At 46.6% G+C, this 24,681-nt stretch overlaps 3 protein-coding genes and 1 non-coding gene across 4 annotated transcripts in view; 2 read left to right on the top strand and 2 right to left on the bottom strand.

Moving 5' to 3' along the window:
- Positions 1 to 5,076: 5,076 nt before the first annotated feature.
- TRNAV-UAC lies at positions 5,077 to 5,149 on the top strand. Its single transcript has one exon. It is a non-coding gene; the product is annotated as a tRNA-Val (tRNA).
- Positions 5,150 to 9,223: 4,074 nt separating this feature from the next.
- Positions 9,224 to 18,016, top strand: LOC123018902 (olfactory receptor 1509-like). The gene is made up of 2 exons (XM_044421362.1): positions 9,224 to 10,122; positions 18,001 to 18,016. Exons 1-2 carry the CDS (start codon positions 9,224 to 9,226, stop codon positions 18,014 to 18,016), a joined length of 915 nt encoding a protein of 304 aa, XP_044277297.1.
- LOC123018901 (olfactory receptor 4E1-like) lies at positions 14,748 to 15,689 on the bottom strand. The gene has a single exon (XM_044421361.1). The coding sequence runs from the start codon at positions 15,687 to 15,689 to the stop codon at positions 14,748 to 14,750; it is 942 nt and encodes a 313-aa protein (XP_044277296.1).
- A 3,974-nt stretch (positions 18,017 to 21,990) lies between the features above and the next one.
- Positions 21,991 to 24,681, bottom strand: part of LOC123018911 (olfactory receptor 4E1-like) — a 4,407-nt gene continuing 1,716 nt past the window's right edge. Inside the window, exon 3 of the mRNA XM_044421370.1 lies at positions 21,991 to 22,954. Coding sequence (XP_044277305.1) covers positions 21,991 to 22,954 — 964 coding nt within the window. The remainder of the gene's footprint in view (positions 22,955 to 24,681) is intronic.

Raw genomic sequence — 24,681 nt, 5'->3', positions numbered from 1 at the left:
TCCTCTCCTCTCCTCTCCTCTCCTCTCCTCTCCTCTCCTCTCCCTTTGCTTCACTTACACTTCACTTCACTTCACTTCGCTTATCCCCCCGGGTTCCTCCTGTACCTTCTCCTCTCCTCTCCTCTCCTCTCCTCTGCTTTGCTTTGCTCCCCCCCATCCGCACACGTTCCACCATCTGTCCTCCCATGGCGCATTCTCCATCGCCCCCTCTTCCCCCTCCCCCTTTGAGCGCCAGCATCTTTGCCTCCCCCCCCCCCGCGTTCCCCCACTCATCCCACACCATTCCTGCCTCCTTTTTACCTCTTCCCTGTGGCCTTTTGACCTCCTCCCAGAGCTACAAAAGTAAAATCCGCGGAGAAGCTCGCTAGGGGAATGTTAATGAATCCGCAGCACAAAGGCGCAAAGACTTTTACTTCAGGGGCTGGGGGGGGGGGGGGGAACGGGCCCCTTTGAGACGATATTTCTGTGTGTGGCGGAGTGGAGAGGAGTTAGAGAGGGGGTGGTGACGGGAGCCTGTCGTGTCTCCAAACGCGCCAAGAAAATTAGGAAGAGTGGAGGAGAGCAGAGGTTTCTTTCTTCCCTTCCTCCTTCCACCATTCCTCCTCATCTGAACCCCGAGGTCAAAACAAAATGCCGGGCAGGGTTTGTAAACCCAAAGAGGGACAGGGAAGGAAACAAACAGCCCCTTCCCAGGGAAGCCTCTTGCACCCGGGTGCGAGAAGCCCTCTTCATCGCCTTTCCACTTGCAAACTGGAGAGAATCGAAATCTGGGAAGGGTTGAGTGTAACTCTAGCAAAAATCTGTTGTTCTCGGTTGGAGAAGGTACCAGTCTCCTGCATCCTCCTTACGCAACTTGTTGCCTACCAGGTGTGATGGACTACAATGCCCAACATCCTCCAGGCAGCAGATGCTGGAAGATGTAGTCCCACATGTCTGAAAGGTTCCATGCTGGGGGACGGCAAGGTTGCATGATACGTTCTTCGCACGGTGACACAAGGGCAGAATTAATTTTGGATGCAAGGAGGGGTCTGATCAGCCCATCCATGGGCCAGGGTCAGTTCCAGGTTGAGGACCCCTGGCAAAGGGTCACCCGGCAGCCCCTCTCTTGCTGGACCCTGATGACCCTGCCTGGCTGCAATGGCACCCTCGGATGGGCACCTCCAGTTGGCTGAGTCCAAGCGCCATTTGCTTTCCCACAATGCACTGGAGTGATGCTACACAGGGGGCATTGTGCTGGCTAGACCACACTTCCTGGCCTTCCCAGCCCCAAGAGCCTGGGTATGATGCCTTCTTTGGGTCCAGGAGGGCGTTTCCTTGCCCTCTTTCCATGAGCACCAGAATGAATATTTCCAGGAAGGCAGCCCAAACTATCTATGTACAACACTAGCAGGTTGGATCTAGGCCAACTGATATGCAGGCTGGGTTCACACCAGACAACAAGCCAGAATATGGCTTAAGTATGGTTAAACCATTGCTTGTTGACAGACTGTGGGTACTTGTGTGGTGTGAACCCAGCCATGCTGAGAGACCATGATCCGTTAACCATGTGCCTGCAACAGGTCTTCCCGTTTGCTGCCTGTGTCTCCGCTTGATTCTCTTCCTCGGGCCAGATGATTTAGTGGGACTAAATTGCCCACGTGGGCAGGCCGTGTTATTGGCCTATGGTCGTCATGCATCAGACACGACTACGTAAAGTTTTTAATGCTTTTATGTCCTCGGTAAAAAAGGTGCATCTATACATAGATGTAAATGCTGTAGCAGTGGATGCAGCTGGTATAAAATCAATGAAATGAGACAGTCCCTGTTGCAGGTTTGCAATCTAAACAGCTGCAACTCTCGAGGAAAAAGGAATGGCTAGGGAAGAGTGGGGAAAATAGATTTTTTTGGCAGGGATGGTGGAATGGACTCCGGATTCTCTCTGTTGGCCTTGCCCCTGCCCCGCCTCTGCTCCCTCGGGACAGTTTGTTGGAATGGCTCCCACTGGTGCTCCTGCCACTCATCTGCCCCTGCCCGGTCCGTTGTCCCGCCTGGCCCATCTCAGTCCTGGAGCTGGAAGAGCTCGCCTTGCCTTGGACTGGGTGCCGTGCCTGGTGGAAGCGCTTCTCTCGGAGCTTGTTACTCCTGCCCTCTCCTCTTGCTTCAGTGGTGGAGCAGGACTCTTACATTCTCCCATTGCTCGTGCCAAATCACAGGCCGAGGGCTTCCTGGCCTCACCGCCTCGACACACCTCGCTTATGCTAGGGTGGCGTTGATGGGCTTGGTGACGGCTGCGCTGCGTGTGTCGGGTCCCGGGCCTCAGGTGTGCCCTCACCTGGCATTTGCCCCAGGGCTGCCTGCTCTGGCTCCTGCCACAACCACAGCCCACCTGCCGTGCTGCCAGTGCTGACTCTCAGCTCCAAGGGGGGAGCAAGGATGCCCCATCAGTGCAGGGCCTCGACAATCTATGGTTTGCAGTTGGGTTGTGAACTGCGGGTTGTTCACCATGGTTGGTTATCTCGGCTGCGTTCGGACAACACGATAACCCATGGGTCAACAACAACATGCCCACAACCCGTATTCAGCCCTTGAGGAGGGTAATTGCATTGTCTGAACCTGATCTCTCCCTCACCCTCATTTTCCACCTGATTTCCGAACAGGCGACGGCACCTGTGAAGTGACATGATTTTGGGCATTCACCGCTCATCTGACTCTCATGCCAGCACTGGGAGAACTGAGGCTTGCTTGGAACGCCGGATGGTCAAGTCCTGCCTCAACTGCAGGCCACAACAACCTCTGCATGCTGGCTTGGCATGATGGGAGTTGTAGTCCATCTTCTCTGGATGCTGCCAGGCTGGGTCAGGCTTCTCTGCAGAGGGAGGCACCCATGGCTGGAACTGCTGTTGCAGTGGTTCTGGTGGATACATTACCTTCTCAGCACCATCCAGCACAGATGCCTTCCCTGGATGTATCTGGGTGGCTGGAATGGAAGAACAAACAGAAGAAGGAGAAGGAGAAGGAGAAGGAGAAGGAGAAGGAGAAGGAGAAGGAGAAGAAATGGCATCATTTCCTGGCAATGCATGAGGCCATCAAGCTTTGCAGAATGTCTGCAAAGAGGATGCTCAGAGGAAACAGGGACTTATCTCTGAATTATTTTCCGGGGGAAACATCACTGTGCTATACAAAGCAGGGTGCGGGTGGGGAGACTGCCCGCTCCTGACTGAAATCCAGAGCCCTGGCTCCCGTGCCGGACTGCCCTTGCAAGGCTGCCTGCTTGCCTTCCTCTCCTCTCCTCTCCTCTCCTCTCCTCTCCTCTCCTCTCCCTGCCCCGCCTCTGCTCTGGAGCTGACCCATTTCTTTGGCAGCTGCAGGATTCCTGGGGCCATACAAATTGGCCATATCCATCTTCGCCACATGCGAGTGAGGTTGGCGAGAGAGGTGAACCGAAGCCACCCTTGACTCCCCCGCCCCCCCGCCCCATCCTCCTGCCTCGGCTGGCGCTCCCCCCTCCCCGACAGCCCCCCCCTCCCCTCCCCGCCCTGGCTCACTCTCCCAAAGGCATTGTTTCCTACAGAAACTCCCTTTCTTTCCGTGTTGCGCTGGATTTTGACATGCAGGCGCTGAAAGGGGAACAGGCCATGGCCACACGGGAGGTGAATGAGGGTGGCGGATGAAAGCGCTCGCTCCTGGGGGGGGGCGGGGGGAGGGGCCGGGATGCGGGGAGGGGGCCCTGTGTGACAAGACTGAAGCCGCAGAGGTGCCTTGCTTCACACCCCCTCTTTGCAAGCCGGCACTTTATCGGCTGTCGCTCTCCCAGGGATGCTTCCGGACAGAGGCGAGTTGCATTCACAGTCCAAAGGGGTTGTGCAGCTGTTGTATCTTTTCTGAACACAGCTGTGCATTGTGTGATGACAAGGACTTGTCTGGCCCGCACTGTCAGGGCTTTTCTGTGCAAGGCTGTTAATCTGCTGCGTCTTCTTTCGGTTGGAGAACTGAGATTTGGGCATTGCCTGGGAAACGTTTCCCTTTTTGCTTGTACTTGATAACCACTAGGTGGCACTACAGCACAGTGGAAAGGTGCAACTACCCAAGTGAAAACAGCATTGTCTTCCCACCCTCATAAATAATACCACATTTTTCCTGTCTTTAAAAAAAAAAAAAACCCTTAGCAAAAGCACTCTTATTTATTTAGTTAAAGTTTTCATATAATACCAGAGTCTCTGGATGGCTTACAAAAAACCAACAACAACATACCAACAAACAACACACTGCATCTGACTTTTAATGATAAAATCAAAGATGAAACCAATTAAATGTTAAAATGTTGGGAGAATAAAAGGGTTTTCCTGACACTGAAAGGAATAAAGTGACGAACTTTAAGGAACAGAAGTGTAATGAGTTGCTCATGATGTCATCTGAAGAACCCCGAATGACCATGAACAGAGAATGACAAATGCACAGTAAATTTTATTATTATTATTATTATTAGAACTACCCACTCATTTGCAAGAGATGGCTTTTAGCCGTATTGGATCTGTGCAACTATGGGATGAAGACAATGAGAAATATTTGGAAGAACAAAGAAACCATCTATGTTACATAAAAGCTATTGCTTTGATATGGATGTGAATGCAAAGTCTTTTTGTTGCTAGACATGCAGCTAGTAAGAATGGTCAACGGAGAACAAATTAATTATGTCACAGAGTCCATGAGCCTTTCTGCATGAGACGTTTATTGTACACTGATGTTTCCTTGCACACAGAACTGTATACACTCCTTGCACAAAATTCTCTTCCTCTCATGTCCTTTGCAGTCATTTCTGCTGCTTTTTTTAGATTAGGAAAAATCTAGTATTATTTATAAAAGGTGGCATGAAGCTCTCGTATATTTGCATAATTTCACAGTCCCACCTAGTGGTTGCTTATGGGACACATGCAAGGCAGAGGAAAGAAACCCCTGGGAAACAGGGAAGAATGTATAAAGGTCAAAGAAAATGGAAGCAGAAGTCTCAATAATGTGGCAGATTAAAAAAATGCCTTGTGTAGAATAGCCCTGCATGGTAGGTTATACCTTTGGAAAATGGTCCATGGTCTCGCAGCAGGTTCCATAGTGTAGCGGTTATCACATCTGCTTTACACGCAGAAGGTCCTGGGTTCGAACCCCAGTGGAACCAGATGTTGTTCTGTTTTGGATCTTGAACATGTGAAAGCAAACCTTAAGGAATAACTATAAAGCCATGCATCAGTTATGTCTCACAACCACTTTTCTTTCTATAAGATTTAGAGTGGATGCCAGGAAGCAGCAGAACACATTATTATTATTATTATTATTATTATTATTATTATTATTATTATTACATTTCTATGCCGCCCCTTGCCGAAGCCTGGTTGTAGGGGAACTCAAATAGCAGTGGGGACAACAGGAAGAGGGTACCTGCCCCACCTCTGGTTCCACCCCGATCCAAGAGGTAGAGTATTGCCATCAGAACTAGTGCCCGTTATCCTCCATGATAAAAGAGCCGCAAGAAAGAGGCGGGGTGTGTGTGAGAGAGAGTGCCTCTGAGCATGGGCAGAATCATTTTCTCCTTATCTCTGAGCAGCATACCTGGGAATTGGACTACAGACCTTTATTTCAAAGCCTTGGAAAGGAGCCATTGAAACATCAATACGATTTTTCTATTTTCAATCTATTTTATTCCTCCCCTGCTCCCAAAGTCTGACGAAAACTTGTGCACATGTAAGCCCTGGTAAACACGCAAGCCCCTTGGTGAATTAATTAGTGCGAGGAGCTTGGATCTCCCAAGCTCTCCCCCCTTCTCCTTCATTGTCCTCCAAGACATCACGCACAGCTCTTACACTAGAAGAACCCAAAGCTATAAAAGATAGAGATGGATGCCATCTGATGGAACCTAGACAGACCCTGGTGGGACCAAGACTGCAAAGAAGAAACCGTAAAGGAGAAGGAAGCTGAGTCCTGAAATTGGTGGCATAATCTTCATTCCTGAGCCAGGTGTATGTTCTGCATTTCCAAGGACAGCATGGGAATGAATCTGACATTTCTACTTGTTATCTACAGCTTGCTTTGCACTCAAGGCCAGTGTGAGCTGGGAAATTGCTGGTGGCAACTGTTTCTTACATATTTTACTGTATGGCAGCTGTTGGTGCCTCCCAGCTCTTGGCGTACGGGTTGTCTGTGGAAGGAGCGTGATTGTGTGTCTGCTCGTGCAGCGTGTGTGAATGTATCTTTACAGTTACACAAGCTGAGTGGAAGATAGATTGCCTTGTTGATCAGATTGGGAGCAAGAAGTGGATCACTTAGTAACAGAACTAGATCTAGCAAGATTTCTCTCTTCCAGTTTTTTAAGAATGGCAACGGCAAAAAGACCCTTGCCACCAAATTAGACTGCTTATGTGATGTAAGTTGGGGGTGATCAGGACTAGGTTTTTGGTGGAAAGACTGCTGTTCTGTCCCAGGACTCAGATCTGAGTCTGAGAGGGGACTGACTGTGCCTTGTGGGGAAGGAGAGATGGGTGTCAGAAGGCTCTCTTCCTATGTTCAACTTCACCCCACTAAAATCAGTGCCTGGCTTTGGTGGACAGAAAGCCACTATGGGGCTGTTAGAGTCTTGGACTGGGACTTGGAAGACCTGCGTTCCAGTCCCCACTCAGCCATGGGGATCACTGGGTAACCTGGGGGCAGCCCCTGACTCTCAGCCTAGCTTACCCGACAGGGTCATTGTGAGGATAACACAGAGAGGAGAGCCATCTTTCTTAAAGGGAAAAAGTTGGGGTGCAAATGTAACAGATAAATTAATACAGATGGTTGGTTCCTCCAGCCCAATATTGCTTGTTTTGGCTGGCAGCTGCTTTTCAGCAAAATTCACACAGAAGCTTTTCTTAGGCATCCAAGTTCTTTTAACGAGTGATGTCTGGGTTTTTGCATGCAACGCATGTGCCGAGCAGTAACTTCTATCTGTATGGAGAGTGGATGAGAAAGGAAATAAGGCTATTGCAATAATAAATCTATTTTTTTTGAAATTGAAATAATAAATCTATGGCTGCGGAAGGGTGGCAGGGACTGAAATGGTCAAGGTTTTGAATTCAAAAAATTAGAGCCATCTTTGCAATTTTTTAAAGCACCCCAAAAGCAGGTTTTGGAAATGCTCCAGATTCAGAGAATTGGACTCTCAAGGGTGTGTGAAGTTTTGGCTCTATATGAGTAATACAAAAATGTGGTTACTTATTCATGTACTTTTTAATATTGGTATTAAATATTGCTAATACACTGTGAAGCAGATAGATACACACACAGGAATTTGGAAAGTTGATGTATGGGAGAGAAGGAAGGGAGAGACAATGAATGAGAACAGAGAAAGCAAACATATGATCCCCTATTCCAAGAAATCTTTCACTGGCTTGACCCCAAATGGCATTACCTTATTTCACTTCTGAACTCCACCTATGCAGACCCAGAGAACATAAGAAAGGATACTGTAGAAAAAATGCAGAAAAGGGCTGCTAAAAGGACCAAAGATCTGGAGCAACTCTCTGTAAGAAAAGGTTATGACTGTTGGGATGGTTAATTTAGAAGAAAGGGGAGTAAGGGAGAAATGAGAGAGGTGAACCAAAGAATGTATGGTGTGGTGAGCATGAGTAAGAATTCACTTTTTCTTTTCTCATAATATTAGAGAGGTCATCCCAAAGAATATTTTGTTTTCCTGATGACCAAACAACAAACGCCAGTCACGTAGTGTTCTCTCAGAGATACTCAAGAGAGTCAGAAGAGATAAAATAAACCTCCATCAAGGTCAGAATTTGTAAAGATAAGCCTGGAGGCAGATGTTTTGACACCAGATGTTCTAAAAAAGAAGTGCAGGTCAAGCTAAGCATGTTCAAATGTAACTGAATGTTTTCTGCTGTGGTATTTTCTGTTACTAATCATTATAACAATAAAATGTATTAATTTACTGTGTAAGATGACTTTGGCAGCTGGTCCTGACTGGAGACGGGCGCATTGTAATTGTCAGTGTGCAACCACAATAGTCTTTTAAAATATAAAATTATTTGCTAGTGTTTCTTGTCTCGCTCACCATCAGACAATAAACAAGAGGGGCTTTTTCTGTCCTCAACAATCCTATGAAGCTGATAGGAAAGAGATTCAGGACAGATGAAATGAAATGCTTTTCTCACAGCACAGAATTGTTCAACTACTGAATTCACTTCTGCATGATGGCCAACAGTCTCCATGGTTTTAAAGGGGGGGTGGGTGGGTTGGACAACTTCATGGAGAAGAAGGCTATCAGTGGTTTTTAGACTTAATGGCAATATGCCAACACCAGGATCTGGGTCAGGTTCTGCCAACATACACCAGCAGCTGGGGAACTTGGGTTGGAACTTGTGCACTTCTGGTTGGCTGCTGGTTGGTTTCTGTCGGAACAGAATCTCGGGCCTTTGCTCTGATCCAGCAAGGCTCTTCCTAGGTTCTTATGTACATGAACAGGGAGTCAGTGTGGCCTGCAGGGGAGAGTTAGACGGGAGAGATTTGGATCCTAGCCTGCACTCAGGGTGACTTGGGAGCTCACATGGTCCTAACCTACCTCACAGGGTTGTTGCTATTCATTTAAAATGTATAACGGCTTGGGTCCTGGTTACCTGAAGGAGCGCTTACATCCATATTTGCCCAGCCGCCCCTTGAGATCGGCGGGGGAGGCCCTTCTCCGGGAGCCCTCCGTGAAAGAAATTAGGAGGGTGGGTACTCGGAGGAGGGTGACGCCTAAGTTATGGAATGCGCACCCCACAGAGGTCCGCCTGGCGCCGTCGTTATTTGTTTTTCGGCGCCAGGTGAAGACCTTTTTATTTAAGCGGCATTTTAACTGTTAATATTATTGGATTTTATCTGGCCAAGGTGGCTTATTTTATTTTGTATTTTTGTATTTTTAATCCAATGTTTATATTTTTTAATTTAATGATTATAATTATTTTAATTTATTGTTGTAAGCTGCCCCAAGGCTTCGGCGAATGGGGCGGCATAAATAAATAAATAATAAATAAAATAACAAGGAGGGGAACAACCTTATAAACCATCGTGGGTTCCTTGCAAGAGAAAAAAAATATGTGGTATGAATGCGATGGTGACGCTGATGCTGAATGGTTTATATAAGTCATATACAAATAAGTAAACAACAACCGGAATGTATTATTTTTCTCTGCTCAGGTGGATGGCACAGCCAACCCTCTGCCTCATTTAAATGGATGGGCCAAACCACACCGCAGTGAGCCATTTCGTCTTCCTGGGGCTAACTGACAACAGAGGACTGGAGCCGATATTCTTTGTAGCCTTTGCCATCGTTTACTTGCTCATTCTAACTGGAAACCTCCTCCTCATTGTGACGGTGGCTGCCGACCGTGGCCTTCATACCCCCATGTACTTCTTCTTGGGCAACCTCTCGTTCATCGACGTCTGCCACTCCTCGGTCACCGTGCCCAAGATGCTCCTGGACTTCCTTTCCATTCAGAAGACCATCAGTTATGGCGGTTGTGTAGCCCAGCTCTTCTTCTTGCACCTCTGTGCCTGTGCTGAGATCTTTCTCCTCACCGTCATGGCCTACGACCGCTACGTGGCCATCTGCCACCCACTACAATACCTGTCCCTCATGACCCTCAAGGTCTGCACCTGCTTGGTGGGGGCCCTGTGGGTCGGAGCGATGATCCACTCCCTTGTGCAGACTATGCTCACCATCCGTCTTCCATACTGTGGCCCAAACACCATCGACAGCTTTTTCTGCGACGTCCCCACAGTGATCAGACTGGCCTGCACTGAGACCTACTGGACTGGGGTTCTCGTGGTGTCCAACAGTGGCATGATCTCCTTGGTCTGCTTCTTGGCCTTGGTGGCTTCTTATGTGGTCATCCTGGTGTCACTGAGGACGCGGTCAGCTGAGGGGCGGCGCAAAGCCCTCTCCACCTGTGCTTCCCACCTGCTCGTTGTAGCTTTGTTTCTGGGGCCTTGCATCTTCATCTACACCCGCCCTGCTGGTAGCTTCTCGATGGACAAAATGGTGGCCGTCTTCTACACAGCGGTGACCCCAGGGCTCAACCCAATAATCTATGCCCTGAGGAATGAAGAGGTGAAGAACTCCATGAGGAAGTTCAGAAACTGGAGAAAGGTCTTCTCCCTGAGGGAATGAATGTCTGTCCTTTCTGGTGGGAAAGGGTTAGGAGATGATGAAGAGGGTGAATCCAGATGAATAGAGACCAACCCAACTGGTGACAATATCTTCAGGCTTTGTAAGCTCCGCTAGGAGAGATCCTGGCTTCTGCAACAGCTGACATGTTTTGGAAGCCCTGGACATTGACAAGTCCATACCACCTTAGTTCCAGATAGATCCTGCTGCCAGAAGATAATTTTGGAAATGCTGCCCGGTCCTGGTGAGAGACCAAGCAATGTCCACACCAAGCAAGTATGTGGGGCTTGAAAGAGGGCTGGTAATCCGATCAGGTGAGAGATGGGGGCGGACAGATACAGAGGACCTAACTGAGAGCTGGAAGGAAGGTTCCACCTCACAGGTGGAGTTGCCACCCAAAATGTAAAGGCGAAATTTAAAAGCACCGCATTGTCTGTCTGGAATGGAGATCCATTGGACTTGGTAGACAAGTCATTGCTGTGTTGGGATTTCTTCTTTTTCTTGTATAGTTTGAAGCCATTGGCTGGTCAGTTTATCTATTTGTAAATGGCATTAATTTACAAAGTTGTATGGATGAATACTTTTATTATGGGTTGGTTCCAGTCATGATTGTATTTATTTATTTAAAATTTTTATATACTGTTATGTAGCAGACACAGGCTGGTATAAACTGTATACATTGCTCTAAATGGTAATTTAAAATAGGCCTGCTGAAATCAAAGGGACAGGTTATTAATGGCAAGGCTCAAGCCTGGTATAAACGGTATAAATTGCTCTAAATGGTAATTTAAAATAGGCCTGCTGAAATCAAAGGGACAGGTTATTAATGGCAAGGCTCAAGCCTCATTGATTTCAGTGGGTCTGCTCTAACGAAGGCTGGATCCAGTCCAATGTATTTATTGTGTGGGGCAAATTATATTTCAGTCCACACGGTAGGCGGTAAACAAACTTGAAGGAAAGTGACACACAAATAAAGCGATGAGAAGGAAACTGTACAAGTGCAAGAAGGCTCCCGACATCAAAAACAGCACGAAGCAATACAACAGAAACAATTTAATGCTAGATGGACTTGGTTTCCCCTCATGTTAGCTTGGGTCACCTCCAAGCTAGATTACTGCAATGCAGTCTGAATGGGGTCACCTTTGAAAAAGGTCCAGAATCTTCAGCTGCTGTAAAATGCAGTGGCCAGAGCAACAGTAGTGACCAGAAGATCTGAGCATATCCCACCAAAAGCCAGTGTGGTGTGGTGGTGAAGAGCATGGGACTGGGACTCAGGAGATCTGGGTTCGAGTCCCCACTCAGTCATGAAGCTCACTAGGTGACTTTGGGCCAGGCATAGACTCTCAGCCCGGCCTCCCTCACAGGGTTGTTGTGAGGATAAGATTGAGAAGAGGAGAAGAATTGTGTGAGCTGCTTTGAGTTCCTTGAAAGGAAAAATGGAAAAACATTATAACAAAGAAATGACTAAGGTGCTGGGCTGGACAAGGAGTGAAATACAGGATGGAGTACCCATCCTGGTCCACTTTCGAATTGGTCTGGAGTCCTCCTCCAAATTGAACAAGGAAAGGGCCTTCTGGGTTGTGGCCCATCAAGCTTCCCACAGTGAGGTCTTCCCAGCGTCCACCATGTCACCTTTTGGTGCTATCTTAAGACTTTCCTCTATTCCCAGGCATTTGACAACATATGACAGGGTATTTTAGTATTTAATCAGGTCCTGGAAATTTTTATGGTTGGTTGTTTCTCCCTTGTGCTAAAAACTGTTTTCAGTGTTCAAATGTTCGCACTTCTATAATGTGTTTTATCTTGCTGTGACCACCCAGGGAACTTTGGGTATTGAGTAGTATAGAACTGTAATAAACAATGTAAATAAAGGGGCGGCATAGAAATGTTCTAATAATAATAAAAAATAAATAAATTTGAATACGTGAATTGTTCTAATTGTTTGGAAACAGCTTTTTTCCTAGGACAAAGATCTATCCATTTGTGCACATTGGATTGGGCCTAGATTTAATCATACACTGAATTTGTTATTGTTGCCGTGTGACATCAAGGCATCTGCAACTTATGGCAACTATAGGATTCAATTTATGAAGTCAATCTATCCCATATTTGATCTTCCTCTTCTTCTGCCTTCAGCTTTCCCCAGCATGATTGTCTTCTGCACTAGTCTTATCTTCTCAGGATGTATGAGAATTGCTGAAAACAAAGGAAGGCAGCTTCGTTTTCATCAGTTCTGTTTCTATGGAAAGTTCTAGCTTGATTTGATCTAAGACCCGCTTGCTCATCTTCCAGCGTTCCCAACAAAGCTCTCCTTCAGCACCATGTTTTGAATGCCTCAGTTTTCTTGCCATCGGCTTTCTCCACTGTCCAGTTTTTATACCCATCCCCAGAGATTGGGAATACACTCATATGGGTGATCTTGGCCTTGGTTGCCTGTCCTTAGAGACACTGTGGCAGTAGAATTTTTCTAAAACAAAATCGAACCCAAAATGGACCGAAAGCTTATTCCTCCAATGTAGGGCCATGTATCCAGCCTGGCATTTATTCAGAAACTCAAAGGAGCTCTCCATGGAGCGGAAGCTATTAGGGGACAGGGTTCAGTACTGTGGATAGCTCCTTTACAGCTCGGAATAAAATGTGGAATGAATATACAGCCCTGGTGACAATGATGCCACTGCGTATAATTTGTTGAATGCTTTTACCAAACTTGACTTTCTTGTGCACCTTTTCCATCCTTGCCATAAACATCTGTCTTTGCTTAATTAAAACCTGAGGAAGCTTGCTGGTGCCGTTTCATCATTCTGTGTGCTTTTCAAAGAAACCTTTAATAGGATCCGGGGGGAATTCATTAGGGCAAAGATGACTTCTGTGCATTCCTTTTTCTGCTGCAGAAGCTCATGATGCAGGAAGGGGTCACGGTGACCAGTCAGGCTCAAGGACCACAAGGATCATAAGCTAAGCCCCTTGCCTAGGTTGAAATCTTGCTCATGTTAGCAAGAGGGAGCCCTGGGAGACAAACCTGTGGGAGTGGAAGGGGGGAGATCAACTAGCAAGGAGCAGGGCTGTGTTTCGGAGACCAGACAAGCCCAAAGCGGGAAGGGAGAACGAAGATGGTTCTGGGGGCAGTGGGGTGGTGCCAGTGTGGGAGAACAAAAGCCCTGGTTTGGCCAGACTCAGTTTTATCTGCCTGAACACAAGTGGGATCCCCCCCTGCTGGGTGCTGGCGATAGGGGAGTTGCCTCCCAAGCGTAACAGGGCAGAAAAAAGTTTCCACTGACACCAGTGGAAGCTTTTAAAAATGCACCTGCTGCACTGGGGGATTGTGGGCCGAGGAGAAGCAGCCACAGGCCATATTGGAAGCCCCCACGGGCCGTGGCTTGCACTCTCCTCTCCTGTCAGCCTCCCCCTACTTCGTGCCTCCACGTCTGCTGGGCTAGCTATCAGGCCCAGGAATCAGGGAATTGCAGTACGACACATCTGAAGGATAGCAGTTTGGGGAACATGGTTACTGAGGGTGAGGGGTGCAGCAAAGGCTGATTTAAGAGGAGAAACCCATAGCTCTCAACCACATCACCGAATGCCTCACATATGCATGATCCAAGGGGCAGAGGGCCTTCCAAATGGGGCCTGTTTTTTGGAGCATGTGAATCCAATTCTATAAGACCTTCGTTGATTTTCGCTTGACTTCCAGATCACTGTAAACTTCTGGTTATAATTAATATGTCTGCCTAGTGACAAAGTTGTGTCTGACCTATCATGACCCCCATGGACAACGTTCCTCCAGGCTCTCCTGTCCTCCACCATCCCCTGGAGTCCACCCAATTCCACACTCACTGCCCCAGTGACCCCATCCAGCCACCTCATCCTCTGCCATCCCCTTCTCCTTTTGCCTCCAATCGTTACCTGCATCAGGCTCTTCTCCAGGGAGTCCTTCCTCCTCATTAGGTGGCCGAAGTATTTGAGTTTCATCCTCAGTATCTGACCTTCTAAAAAGTCCTAAATCAGGGGTCTTCAGGGTTGGAAATAGGACCTTCAAGGAGCCTATTTTTCAAGCAGGAGCCACTTGGCCTCCATGCTTCACCACTGGAACTGCTTGGGGGCCATTCCCAGGCCATGTGGGACCCCCCCCTCTTGCAAGCATCAGTGCCGTGTTCCTGCCTCACCTGGAGGCCTTTCAGGGCCTCTCCTCTCCATCCTTCTCCACATGGTCCAAGCAAGACCTCCTCAGCCTCTCGCCATGTCAGGCAACTTCCAGACCTTACAGCTGATGAGCCCTGTGCCCTCCTGACTCCCCAGCCTTGCCCAGAGCTCCTTCCAGTCGCCCAGATCACAGTGGGCTTGACTAAAGGTGACAAGAAGGAAACGTCAGCGAGTCCTTGCTGAGAGTAGGCAATTATTGCTCAAAGAGAGGCAGAGGAGATGAAAGACGTCGGGGGAGACTTGACGGCACATGACAACAACCAAAGCTTGAGGTTCTGCATCTCTTCAGCAGATGAAATGCTGTTCCCACCGGTGAGTTTGTGAATGTCCTTCAGAATGAAACAGCTCCACACCTGACCATGTTGCGTTCTTCCTCCACCCCTGCGGCCTAATGTCCTTTGTCTCCCAAATGGACCTGCCGACCTCGCAGCTTGTTCAAGGCGTTCAGCATGTCCTCGTTCCGCAGGGTGTAGATGACTGGGTTGAGCAGTGGCGTGACGGCCGTGAAGAAAATGGAAACAACCTTGTCAGCAGCCAGACTCTTGGCCGGCCGGAGGTAGATGAAGATGCAGTGCCCCAGGAAGAAGGTCACCACGGTCAGGTGAGCAGCGCAGGTGGACAGAGCCTTCCGCCGTCCTTCGGAGATGCGTTTCCTCAAGGACATGAGGATGACGATGTAGGAGATTACCAGAACGATAAAGCAGACCACGGAGATCACCCCCGAATTAGAGACGATGAGGATTTCGAAGACGTAGGTGTCGGCACAGGCGAGCTTGATGACCAGGGGCACGTCGCAGAAGAAGTTGTCGATGGCGTTGGGGCCGCAGTAGGGCACGGTGAGCGTCAGAGCGGTCAAGGCAACGGAGTGAAGGAGCCCTCCCAGCCACATGGCTGCAGCCAGCTGCAGGCACACCCACCGGCTCATGATGGTGGTGTAATGAAGGGGGCGGCATATGGCGGCGAAGCGGTCGAACGCCATGACGGTGAGGAGGAAGATCTCTGTGCAGGCGAAGAGGTGCAAGAAGAACATCTGAGCGATGCATTCTCCGAAGGAGATGGCCTTCGTCCCCGCGAGGAGGTCGGCCAGCATCTTGGGCAGGACCACAGAAGAGTGGCAGACGTCGATGAAGGAGAGGTTGCTGAGGAAGAAATACATGGGGGTGTGGAGGGTGCGGTCGTAGATGATCGTGATCACGATGAGCGTGTTGCCGAGGAGGACCGAGGCATAGACGGCCGTGAAGAAGACGAAGAGGGCCAGTTCGATGCCATGGTTGCTGGTCAGGCCGGAAAGGACGAACGCTCGCACGGTCGTGCCATTGGCCAGAAGCATGCTTGGTGCGGCTGCGACTGGAAGGAGTGAAGCATGGATGAGTGGGAATGAGAGGCGGAAAGGGTCAGAAGCTGGGCTGATCCCATAAAGCTGGTGGGAGAGAGATCCCGGATAGGTGCGAGGAAGGACTTCTTCACCCAGTGCAGAGTTAAAGCATGGAATTCTCTCCAGCTTGGAGGGCTTTAATGAGATGCGTTCAAGGAGGATGAAACCAGCGACAGCTAGTAGTCCTAAACGCTTAAATGGTGCTGCTGATCTTCCATCCACACTCTGCCTTTCTTCCTCTTGCAAGGAACCCAAAGCAGCTTGCAAGATTCTCCTCCTCTCTATTCTATCCTTACAACATCAGCCCTGTGAAGCAGGTTAGGCTGGGAGCGAGTGCCTGGCCAAAATCACCCAGGGAGCTTCAAGGCGGAATCTCCAGATCCACCATGACTCAGGATCCAGATCTCCTGAGTTCCATCTAGTATCTTAACCATCCTGATTCTACTTATATTTTATAAGCCGTGGCTGATCTTCCAGCTACGATCCTCTCTGGACAGGCAGAATGTCATATGCTGGCAACACAGAAACAGAGAGAGTCAGAAGGGGCCTCCTGGGTCATCTATTCTGACTCCTGGCTCCGCTCACGACATGCCCACCATGTGCATGTCCAGCCTATCTTTTTCTGGATTATTGCAGTGCTCTCTCTGTTAGTCTACCTTTGAAGATGGTCTGGAAACTTGGATTTGTCCAGAACAGAGCAGCAAGGCTGCTGAGGAGGATGTATTTTTTGTATTTTTGTATTTAATGGTAATTTATTATGTACTATTGTATTTCAATGTATTTTATCATGTTGTAAGCCGCCCCGAGGTTTCGGCAAGGGGCGGCATAGAAATGTTATAGTAATAATAATAATAATAATAATAATAATAATAATAATAATAATAATAATAGGTAGGAGGATAAAACCAGTCCTCCATCTTCACAGTTGCCAACTGAAGTCCAGGCCCAGTTCAAAGCGTTAGCATTGAAAAGCTTGGAGCCAGGTTACCTCTTAGAATATGGTATGGAATCTTTTAGCATAATACTGTTTATATAATACTGTTCATCTTAAATTCTTTAGCACTGGCCATGTGCATGAAGATGGTGCTGTACTTAAAGATGTGTCTCCATAGCAGGTTAAATTGTGAGGACTAGAAGCTTGCTGGCTGTTATTTAAACACATAATTCTAAATCTCGTTCCTCCATTTGGGTGATGTGGATGTGAAATACAGTCCACCTTGTCCATTTCACAGTTATTATTAAAATTTGCTAGGAACAGTCTTGCTCAGTCTTGCTCTTATTGACTAGGAGATCAGTGAGAGGCTGGGACTTTAAAACAAACGGTGTGAAACCATTTAAGTAGCCCAATGCCACCAAATTTCCCTTTCCCAAATAAATGATTAAAGGAATTACTTACATATCTTGTTGCTGGTGATTATACACGTGACAGAACTCTTTCTGGATAAACTTCCAGACCTTTTTATGATGGGCGAAAAAAAGCTTTGACTGCCCCAAAAGATATAGTTCATTTAGGGAAACCAGAGGAAGCCTTTCTAATAAAGATGGTTTTGTTTTTTACAGGATTAATAATAAACTATAAAAAAGCATCAAACCTCATAACTGAATTTTCTTCTTCTTCTGCATGCAGTTGTTGGATTAGGTGTCAAATTTACCTACACAAAAACAAAACTTATCTAATCCAAAAGCAAGTTTGGGATGCAGATTATTTCTTTATATTTAGTATTTTCTTTGGGATTTTTTCCCGCCTAGAAGAATTCTAACTGGATTCTTTCTTTCTGGTTTGGCTTCTGGAAAGATAAAGGGGACCTCTGGATTTGTTTCCAAAATAATTCTGAAAAGGACCCTATAACCCAGAAAGATGAATGATGGAGCAGCTACATTTTCGTTCCAGCCCTGTATTGTGGCTCCTCTCTTAGGAGAGCTTATATAGTCTTTCAGTCCTAACAAGATGCCACAGCTGCCCAGCAGGTAATTCATGATACTGCTCTTGAAGCACTCAGAATTAAGACACAAGGGACTTCAGACAAGTGCCCCAAAGTTTTGGAAACTCTAAAAGTTTTGCTCGGTGTAGTTTAACAAGCCCTCCTAGGGTTTGAGGAGTTGTATTCTTCTCAGAGAGAAGAGACTCTCTTCTTCAGAGAGTAACTTTAGAGAGAGAGTGGCACAACAATGCCCATTGCAGAATAGAAACACAAAACCCATCAGGTGCAAATCCGTCTGTGCCACAGGCTTGGGTCGGGGGAACGCCACGATGTCCACTGGTCAGATGGATTTCAAAGTGATTCGTACTCACGGAGGAGGAGGAGGAGGAAGAGGAGAATGCTCTCAGTGGCTTTTAGCCATTGGTGATGGCTGTAGGAAGGTTCCATCTTTAGGGGCACCATATGGCTGAATACCAGACGCCGGATGAAAGAAGCAGTGGAGATGAGTTGGTCCAGGACATTTTTCTGCCTGGTGGAGAGACCCAGAGGGTGACCTTCTCCCTGCCCCAACCCAGCCAAGGAGCATCACATTAGGACAGTCACGCTATTTCGGCGTCAGATCAGAGATTCCACCTTCCTGGAATTAAAAAAGGAAAGGCGGAAAATGCAACCACAGCAATGAATGGTCGTCCTTTCTGCACATCCCTAATTTGATCTTTTTGAAACACTACATTAAGGTAAAATAAATGTTGGAGGAATCCTTTACAGTATATCTGATGATGGAGAAGAGGCTCCGAGATAGAATCTACCTCCAATTCCAAGCATGTTGGTAAAATAAATATTTTGTCTTTGGCACCTGAGAAGTTGTTTTCTTCTTTCATTCAGCAACATATTTGTGTTTCCCTCTCTTGTTTGTTTCCGGATTCTTTAGCTTAAAAGCACCTGCGAGACCTGCTAATTTGGATCAGGCCGTGACCTTGTGTGTAGGTTTCTCTTCACATGTTTCCCCCAATTTATACTTCTCTAACAGCTATTAGCAATGGGAGCAAAGTTCAGAAGGAGGTCCTGTCTCCTTACCCTGCTTTTTTTGCAAGGATGTGGGGAGAAGATAGAATTAATTTGAAGTAAAGGATGGGGATAGAGTTAAAGTGCCTCTTCAGAAACATCATGCGTTCCCAAACTAAATACCTCTTCCCACCCCTAACTACAGAAGCTTTAAAAGAGCCAGTGTGGTGTAGTGGTTAAGAGCATGGGACTGGGACTCAGACGATCCGGGTTCGAGTCCCCGCTCAGCCATGGAGCCAGCTGGGTGACTTTGGGCCAGTCACAGACTCTACTTCACAGGGTTGTTGTTGTGGGGATAAGATGGAGGAGGAGAATGATGTAAGCTGCCTTGAGCCCTTTGTAGGAAAAAGGCAGGATATAAATCCATAAATAAAATCCATAAAAGAAAGAGTCCCGATAGATCTGAACAGAATTTCTACTTTGATTGGGTTCAGTCCCACTATCAGACTATGCTAAACCTTTCTGCAGTTGCTAGGATCAAATATTCCTTCATATGGGTTGGGAGAGGCAAGGTTAGGGACCTAGAAAGTTAGCCTGTCAGGTATTTCACTGATGTTAGTATCTAACTTAGTAGGTTTTCTTTGCTGTTGTTATTTCTGTATTCTGTTTTTTATTGTTCTTTATAATTGTGTTATTGTTCATCCTCTCACACCACACCATTAAGCAGGGAACAATAAAATGTAAAAAGATCCAGAGCACAAATTACATATGTATTATAGATCTCTGTAAGTTTCTAACAGAACATTACTGCCATTATTAAAAATGATTATGCATAGACTTCAGCAAAGGCATCCCAAATATTCACCTATATCTATATCTCCATTTGTACATTACACCTAAAGGTCACCCATCAAAAGTCTAATGTTTCATCAAATCCTCCATCTACTGTGTAAAAGCAAGAGGCCATTTATGGTTCCAGTGTTATTGTAATATTACCCTTTTAGCTGTCAGCAGGGCACAGAAAATCTATTTATGTTGACTTTGCATTAAATTCCAAGAAATGGGTAGGCAATTAAAAAATATGTGCACATTTAAATATTTAAGAACATTCCATCACAAGCTTAAGCCACATTATTACCTCCTCCCAGAATGGAATTGCTATTGGGCATTGCCAAAATATTTGAAGAAGAAACACATCAGCGGCATTTCAGCTTTAACAAATGGCCAATTTAATCCCAAATATGTCAAATGGATGCTGGAAATGTAAACATAAACCTGGTACTTTTTATCATATGTGGTGGACTTGTGATAAGGCAAAAAAATACTGGGTTAAAATGCATAAATGGCTTGAGGAAATGTTACAAAAACCTTTAACATTTAAACCTGAAATTTTTCTATTAGGCATTATTCCTGATGATGCCGATAAACAAGCTATGTATTTGATTCTACATGTAATTACTGAGGTGAGGATTGTATTTGCCCAACACTGGAGGAGTGAAGAGCCACCTACTGAAGAACTGATCTTAAAAAAGATTTTGGACTGCATGGAAATGGACAGATTGACCTTGTCTCTGAAGGAGAAGGAGGATACATATTTCTATCAAACTTGGAACTTCTTTTGCTATTGGCTAGAGAAACGGGACTATGCGTAGATTTATATATGGTTATGGACTTTTAAAAAGTCCGTATGCTGACCCAGTATGTCCGATGTCTTAAATGATTGGTGTTTTTAATGCTGGTTTCTAGAAAAAATAATAAAATATGTTTTGAGCCGCCCGAGGCTACGGCAAGGGGCGGCATAGAAATGTTTTAATAAATAAATAAAAAATAAATAAAATGTATTAAAAAACAACAATTGGCCAATTTAATTAGGCCTTTGTTAGCAAAACAGTGTGGCATCTGGTATGTTTGAAACACCCATCTTTGCTGAATTAAGCATCGCCTAAGATCCGAGATAATAATAGGGAAGGTTGGGCAGTTCAGTATTCAATTCTTGGGTGAGACCTTGTTTATAATATTTATTCACCTTTCATAAATATTTATACACACGAATTGTTGGTTGATGTAGTTCTTCGGCCTCAATCAGCACTTCCAACTACACGGGCAAATGCAGCAGAACCAAACCTGGATTCAAACAAATGTTTTAATTCCATGCATTGCTCTGCAGGTGTAGCTGGCAACTTACATTTAGCACACAGAGCTGAAAATGACAGAAAATTATAGTCAGGGCTGATTCTAAGTTAAAATCTGTCCTGTCTGGCCAAAGCCACCAAATAAATGTTTTGTTGCTGATATTAAAATCTAGCATTCTCCATAAAGTTAATGTTGCATTTTAAGATTTTAAAAATCAAACATTTATTTATATAGGATGATTAAATATCTTGCTACTGTTTATTTATTTATTAATTAAAAGCTTTTCTACTCTGTCTGCCACTAGCGTCTCAGGATGACTTACAAGAAAAAATGAGTAGAATAGAACAAGAAACCACAGCATCCTACAACTGAAATACTAAAATGCCAATTAAAATCAATTAAACGTTAAAATAGCAGGAAAATAAAAAGGGTTTCTCCTGAAGCCAAAAAGAGTAGAACGTTGGCACCAGGTGAACCTCTCTGGGGAGCGTATTCTGTAGTGGGGGTGCCACTGCAGAGAAGTCCCTTCTCTGGGTAGCCACCCTCCTAATCTCCTTCAAGGAGGGCTCCTGGAGAGAGACCTCTGCCCCAGATCTTAAGGGGTGGGTAGGCACATATGGAAGGAAACAGTCCTTCAAATATCCAGGTCCTAAGCCATTTAGGGCTTCATAGGTCATCACCTGCACCTTAAATTGGGCCTGGACTTCAATTGGTAGCCAGTGTAAACGGTAATGAAGAGTGGTATATAGATAGATAGATGATGATGAGGATGAGGATGAGGATGAGGATGACAACGACAATGTAATAATACTGCCTCTGCCTTGAGTCTCCCAGGCTTTATAGGATAGAAGAGCTCAACACACTGGGGAAAAATCTTTGAAAAAGAATTAGTTACGCGCCAATTGCTGCATGAAGTACACTGAATTGAAACCCTTAGGTTTCTATTTAGATCCAGCCACTCAGAAATACTTTGTCCTACAATAAGGAACTATCTGCTGTCCCGGGGAGAAAAATCTCTCCAAGTCTGGGAATTTCAGCCCAGCTCAGGCGGAAGAAGAAATTATGTGGATGGTGGGAACGGCAGACAACATCCCCACCCCTGCTAATCCAAAAGTGTTGCTGCACTGCTCAACCTCCAGGCTGTGCTGCATCACTATTCACTGGTTTATCCGAGTTTTTCTTAGCAGTCCAGGCCCTCAGTTCTTCTCTGTATTGACCTTCCGGCACAGCAGCTTGTTGAGGGCTCGCTTCATATCTTCGTTTCTCAGAGTGTAGATGATGGGGTTGAGCAATGGGGTCACCGCAGTGAAGAACACGGAGACCACCTTGTCCTCTGGGAAGCTGGTGGAGGGTCGGGAGTAAATGAAGATGCAGTGTCCTAGGAAGAGAGTCACCACCGTGAGGTGAGCTGCACAGGTGGAGAGCGCCTTCCTCTTGCCTTCCACCAAGCGTTGGCGGAGGGACATCAAGATGACCCCGTAGGAGACCACCAGGACCACGAAGCAGACCACAGAGATCAGGCCCGAGTTGGACACAATTAGGATCTCGATGACATATGTGTTGGTGCACGCAAGCTTGAGGACGGGTGGGACATCGCAGAAGAAGTTGTCCACCTTGCGGGGGCCACAGTATGGTAGTTTGATGGTCATGCCGGTCAAGGCAAGGGAGTGGACTGAGCCGCCCAGCCAGATGCTGCCAACCAGGAGGAGGCAGACCTTGTGGTTCATGACGGTGAGGTAATGCATGGGGTTGCAGATGGCCACGTAGCGGTCGTAGGCCATGACGGTCAGAAGGAAGATCTCCGTGCAGGCAAAGAGGTGGAGGAAGAACATCTGGGCCACGCAGCCCGTGAACGAGATGGTCTTTTCCGCTGACAGGAGGTCAGCCAGCATCTTGGGCACGGTGACCGAGCAGTGGCAGACGTCGATGAACGAGAGGTTGCTCAGGAAGAAGTACATGGGAGTGTGAAGGCAGCGCTCGTGCACAATGGTGACCATGATGAGGATGTTGCCTACCAAGGTCAGAAGGTAGAGCACCAGGAAGACTGCAAAGAGGACCAGCTGGATCTTGGGGTCATTGGAGAGGCCCACCAGGATGAATTCGGTCTGGTTTTGTGCTTTCGAACTCCCATTTTGAACTGTCCATCCGTCCATTTTCATTCTGAGGGAAAGAAAGTAGTAAAAGAACGCTTGATCGTCTTTCAGGTTATAAAGAGAAGTCTCAAAACAGAAGCAACAAGCAGGGCTGGTGCCCCCACTGGGTAGGGTGGGGGAGTTGTTCCAGGTGGGAGATGCTGAGAGGTGGCAAGGTGTCAAGGACAACGCTATGGGGTCCGTGGCCTGTCTTGTTGCCCCTAAGCTAGCCCTCTGCCCTCCAGAGGACATAATTCCATTACCAGCTGAAGAAAGTTTCAACTCTCAGTCAAGCTGGCTCTTGCACATGGGCGGAATGGACAGATGTCCATCGACCATTTTTCTCCTTCCAAGCAGACCAGGACAAAGGCTTTCTGACTAAACATCTTCATTATGGTAAAACTGACCAGCCAGACTGTCTTTGGAGTAGAAATGAAGAGTATTGCAGAAGTCAATAACAAAAGAAACTAGCCAAGTGAGGGAAAAGGAGAGAGAATGAGGATGGGAAAACAGAGGGAAAGGCATGATTTGGTGATTGGAATGTGTTTAGAATGGGCAGAAATGATGAGCTGCGCAGAAAAAGCTGCTCAAGGATGGCTTTTTCAAAATCCCCCCTTTAAATGCTATTTTAGCCCTATATTAGGGTTAGGGGAGTGCACCCGGGTGGGGTTAGGGTTAGAAAAATGAGGTGTCCTGGTATGATTTTGATGGTTGGAAAGTGTTTAGAATGGACAGAAAGTCTGAGCAGTGCAGAAGAGGCTACTCAAGAACGGCTTTTTCAAAATTGCCCTCTTTCCAGTGGAACTTTACCCCTATATTAGGGTTAGGGGTGTGCCCCAGGGTAGGGTTAGGGTTAGAAAAATGAGGTGTCCTGGCTTGGTTTTTATGGTTGGAATGTGTTCAGAATGGGCAGAAATGATGAGGTGTGCAGAAAAAGCTACTCAAGGATGGTTTTTCAAAACCATCCTCTTTTCTATGGTATTTTAGCCCTATATTAGGGTTAGGGGTTTGCACCAGAGTAGGATTAGCCCAGTGGTGGTGAACCTATGGCACTTGTGCCACAGCAGGCATACAGAGCCCTCTCTCTCTCCCTCCCTCCCTCCCTCCCTCTCTCTCTCTCTCTCTCTCTCTCTCTCTCTCTCTCTCTATATATATATATATATATATATATATATATGCAGTGTTGGCACTTTGTGATAAATCAGTGGGTTTTGGGTTGCAGTTTGGTCACTCGGTCTCTAAAAGGTTCGCCATCAGTGCTCTAGACAGTACCAGGTTGGGGAAAGCTGAAGTACAGAGAATGTTTCATTCAAGGACCAATTGAGAAGCCAAACTACATGTTCCCATAAAAGCACTTTAAAAATATTAAATAACATGCTTAGAAATGACCGCATCTCCTTCTTTCGAAGAAGCAGACACCCTGGAGGCCTTGATCCAGACTGGAAGCACAGTTCTAGTGCTGGGTTTAATTTTTCTCCTTCCTGCAACTGCTCTTTGCTCCTTGAGACTATCTGAGCTTCAAACAGAATATAAAGCTTGGCTGTGAACCTGAGCACTTCGACACGATACCACTGAGTTCCAGAGTCCATTCCCAGTTTTAAGCTTAAAAGTCACTCTGTGTGTGTGTGTATGTGCGTGTGTCAAAGGCAATCAAAATATCTGTGTCAGGGAAGGGTTGTGTAACCTTCCCCAGATTTTCTTTGTCGAAATCACACAAAGGGTGTAAACTTATGCACATTTAGACTAACTCCCCCC

Source organism: Varanus komodoensis, unplaced genomic scaffold, assembly GCF_004798865.1.
Source record: "Varanus komodoensis strain SLA01 unplaced genomic scaffold, ASM479886v1 scaffold119, whole genome shotgun sequence".
NCBI classification, from domain to species: domain Eukaryota; kingdom Metazoa; phylum Chordata; class Lepidosauria; order Squamata; family Varanidae; genus Varanus; species Varanus komodoensis.
The sequence above is the reverse complement of the archived record's forward strand: the minus strand, read 5'-3'. Positions and strand labels throughout refer to the sequence as shown.